This window comes from Hevea brasiliensis, chromosome 14 (genome assembly GCF_030052815.1).
Source record: "Hevea brasiliensis isolate MT/VB/25A 57/8 chromosome 14, ASM3005281v1, whole genome shotgun sequence".
NCBI classification, from domain to species: domain Eukaryota; kingdom Viridiplantae; phylum Streptophyta; class Magnoliopsida; order Malpighiales; family Euphorbiaceae; genus Hevea; species Hevea brasiliensis.
This window is the reverse complement of record NC_079506.1, coordinates 13,197,856-13,202,447: the sequence shown is the minus strand read 5'-3', so window position 1 is coordinate 13,202,447 and position 4,592 is coordinate 13,197,856. Positions and strand designations below refer to the sequence as shown.

Sequence of the window (4,592 nt, the reverse complement as noted above, 5' to 3'; positions counted from 1 at the left end):
AACTACAAATACCAAGCAACTTTCTAAACTTTTCGAATGCTGGAAATTTAAGGGATTTGGTTAGAATTTCAGAAATCTAATCCTCACTTCTGCAGTAAATTAAATCAATGACTCCATCTTTAGTGAGGTCCCTCAAGAAATGATATTTTACATCTATATGCTTGCTTCGACCATGTAGAACAGGGGTTTTGGGAGAGTTTTATTGATGAATTGTTGTCACAATAAATTGCAGTAGGTCCTTCTTTCCAAAAATGCAACTCATTAAGAATTTTCTTCAACTATATAGCTTGAAAAGCACAAGCTGTTGCTCCAACAAATTCAACTTCAGTTGTTGATAGAGTAACAATTGATTGCTTCTTTGATGACCATGAAACAGCCCTTGAACTTAGCATGAAAACATATCCTGAAATACTCTTTCGATCATCCACATCTCCAGCATAATCACTATCAGAGAACCCAATTAAATCCGATTTTTCTCCCTTCTTGTACAACAACCCAAAATCAACAGTACCCTTTAAGTATCGAAAGATCCTTTTGGCAGCTAGAAGATGCAATTCTTTTGGATTTTCCATATATCTGCTAATAAGACTCACAGCATGCATGATATCTGGCCTTGTAGCAATCAAATACATCAAACTTCCTACAATTTGTTTGTAGAGAGTGCCATTAATCTTCTTGCCTTCAGGATTCTTGTTAAGCTTCAACCCAACTTCTGATGGTGTGGTAACAGGATTGCAATTGCTCATTTGAAATCAGTCTAAAATTTGTTTTACATATCTCTTTTGAAAAAAAAATATGCCACCAGCAGATTGCACTACTTCTATACCAAGAAAATAATGTATCAATCCAAGATCAGACATATCAAATTCACGCATCATTGACCTTTTAAAATTCTCAAACATGGCTTCATCATTTCTGAAAGAGCAGAAGCATGTAAATTGTTAAATTAGAGCATTGAATTTAAAAATTTTCTTCTAGGGTTTCATGCATCATGCCACATCCATTATGTGTCTAATTAATTTCAATGCTCAATTGCATATTAAAACACTTTTAATATGTATTAGGATCTACATTTGCTATTTAAGTTTTTTGAATTAACAAAGTAATTCAATTGAACCTTAGTTTAAAAGAAGAATATGTGCATTAACCTTTTGATGCACTATTAATGTAATTGGCACCTTTAGTAAGTACCTAGGACCCCAAATATTGTCCCTCTAGTTTGTCCACACCAAGATCACCAATGGGCTGCCCCCAATCTTACTTCTCAAGCCTTGCCAACCAAATATAAATTGGATTTTTGCCTTTAGAGAGGTTGTATGTGTGTATAGGACACTAGAAACAATTTCTAGCAATTTTAATTCAAAGAAAACAATTGATTTCTCTTTTAATTGATGAGAAAAGAAGAAGAGAAGAGAGAAGAGATATGTGGCGGCACCTTTAGAGAAAAATAAGAGTGTGTTTTTTATTTTTCTTTCTTCTCCCTTTTATAATTAGGTCATCACTTAAAACCCTTGCCACATGTCATTACCACATTGCATCTAAATTTTAATTGACTTAATCACATTAAGCCAAGTGTCAAAGCTAGACTTAATCTTGACTTTGATCATCTTACATGATAGGAAGACAAATGACAAACTTATATGGTGTCATGTGTCACCATCTCATGGTGCCACATGTCACCCTGTGAAATGACCAAATTACGTTTATGTTTTAATTTAAAAGTGAAATAATAATTTACTTATTAAATAAATTAAATATTTATAAAATTCTGCAGGCACCAAGAATATGATGGATCGGTACCACGATTGACAAACCAATAAGATCTATATGAATTTGAACTCATGTCTCTTATATGCTCTAATGACATTTTATTGGGGTGAATATTAGCAACAAATCATGGAGGTGATTGCAAATCTCTCATTATTATTTAACTTTTTATATAGTATAATTAAATTTAAGTTTGCATTTAAATGAATGAAAAGGTTCTGTTTCCTTTAAATTTTGTTCGTCGGTATGCGAATGTGAGTTGTTCACCTTCTTACTAGAGCGACTCGTTCTCTGTTAGACTTGAGATAGTCGTTCGAGTGCCACTTCCTTTTATTATTAAAGCTCTGATTTATGATCTTTAGTTGAATTAAAGTTTACTTAATATATATATATATATATATATATATATATATATATATATATATATATATATATATATATATATATATATCAGATTTTAATTTTTTTTGATAAAATAAGGCTTTAATTAACTAAAACCTTTTTGCATGAAAATTTCTTTTTAAATATCATAGCCCTATAGCATGAGTTGGCATTAATATTAATAATAATGATAATAAATCATTTGTTAAAATAAAATTTTATTTTATGAAATATATGAGGAAACTAAATATAATATTTTATGCTAATGTTATTTCCAAAAGATGTGCATATCTAACAATGTAATGCATATTTTAAATTTTAATAATAAAAGAATAATAAATCCAAGTCAAAATCAAAGTTTCATCCAAACTCAACTTGCAAAGTTGCCATCAAAGATTAATGAAGCGATTACTCTCACCAACAATTTTATGAAATATGGTGTTTGAATGCTCTTAAAGTCATAAAAAATGCTGTCAAGGTTAGTTGATTTCTTGAAAAAATATACTAGTTTATTTCTTTCGATAATCTAATTTGTTTTTAACTTAATTTTCTTATATTGTATTGTAGGAATATAATGATGTGTTTTGTGGAAGCGCAGAATCACAAAGAAACAAAGAAAGAAGGTAAATATTATGTGGCTTATTCTTTTAACATGAAGCTACATCTACATTCACTGTCTTCAAATAATTTATAATTACAACATTAAAACTATATTATTCATAAACCCAAGACATTCAGAAGGAATCTCACATTCTTCTCATTCTCCTCCAAAAATAACTCAAAATATTTACAATTTTAACTACAGTAGTCTTCAAACATATGTGCAAGAGCTATAAATAAGAATTCCTTCATTTTGAATTCTATGCCATTTTTCTACCTTAAAACAAAATTTCTCTTGTTTCATAGAATTGCAATGGATTAAAGTTGAAAACCTTTACACAGTATTCCTATAGTGTTAGTCTATTAATCCCAAATCTAACAATTGAATTTAGTGCTGCTAAATTGTTGTCTCCGGAAATTTTTCTAATGATTGTACATCTATATGTTTTTGCACCAATAATCTAATGGATATGATAAATTTCATTGCCAATGAAGTCAATTATTAGCAAGCAATTGGAGTATTTACCTATTGATTTTTCTGATTTATATATATATATATATATATATATATTGAGTTGTTTATTTTCAACGTTGATAATAATTGGTGTATTTAAAAAAAAATTAAAATTATTTAAAATTTAAAAATGTATTATATTATTTAAAAATTAAGAAAATTATTTGTATTAATTTAACCATAGCATTCATATTCACCTAAATTGAATATAAGAATAAATATAAAATTCAATTTAAACTTTGATAATGTTTGGCATAAATGAATCCTACAAAATTTTGTGGAATTTATTTGTAAATCTAAAATTTTAGTATTTGGTTTAGATAAAAATTCATTTAGTATTATTAATAATTAATTTCATGTAATTTATTATAAATAAACCAAATACTATCAAAATTAATAGAATTTACAAATGAATTTTTAACTTAAAATCATATATATTTCAAGAAACAAAATTATCCTGCTATTACATATCATTTTATTTATTCCAAATACAAAATTCATTTCATTTGAAATGAATTTCATATTTAATATAAAATATACTACATAAAGAAATTCATTTGTAAATGAATTCTATCATGAAATTCATTTGCAAATGAAATAAATTCTATCATAGAGTTCAATCAAACATGTTTTTTATATCATTCATAAATTTTACTTTTGTTTACCGATGATACCACACTATTTAGTTTTTTATTTTAATTTTTTATTAATAAATAAAATTTTTAAGTAAAATATAGAGTACACTCAATATATTAAAAAGTAATTATTGAATATTAAAAAGAACAAGTAAACTAGAAATTCAGAAATGTAAAACCCACGGTAAATGATTCTTACTATCATTCAAAAATGATAACTTTTTATCATCTAACTTAAATAAGATGAAACCAATTAAAGAAATCCATATAAATAATAAAAAATCTTTTGTGTCTAGATTTTATAAAATCCATTTATATTAGCAATGTATGTACTTACATAAATATTTTTGTACAAATTATAAAAAAAAAATTAAAATTTAACAAAACTCACAAATTAATCTTTAATATAAATTTGATAATGACTGGATCCTCAAATTTTATTTCTATTAACAAATTGATCCTCACATTTTACTTTCATTAATAGATTGGCCCTCAAAATTTGCTGATCATGAAAATTAATTTGTTAATAGAAGTAAAATGTGAAGACCAATTTGTTAATGAAATTAAAATTTGAAGGTTTAAATTATTACAAAATTTACATAAGAGATTAATCAATGAAATTTATTAAATCTCAAGGACTTGATTACAATTTATTCATATTTTTTTGAGCAAAAAAATTTACTGAATCCCTTTTT

General features: G+C 26.3%; 1 protein-coding gene across 1 annotated transcript; it reads right to left on the bottom strand.

Moving 5' to 3' along the window:
* Positions 1-278: 278 nt before the first annotated feature.
* On the bottom strand, positions 279-746 carry LOC131172780 (secreted RxLR effector protein 161-like). The gene has a single exon (XM_058134306.1). It carries the CDS (start codon positions 744-746, stop codon positions 279-281), a length of 468 nt encoding a protein of 155 aa, XP_057990289.1.
* Positions 747-4,592: the final 3,846 nt, after the last annotated feature.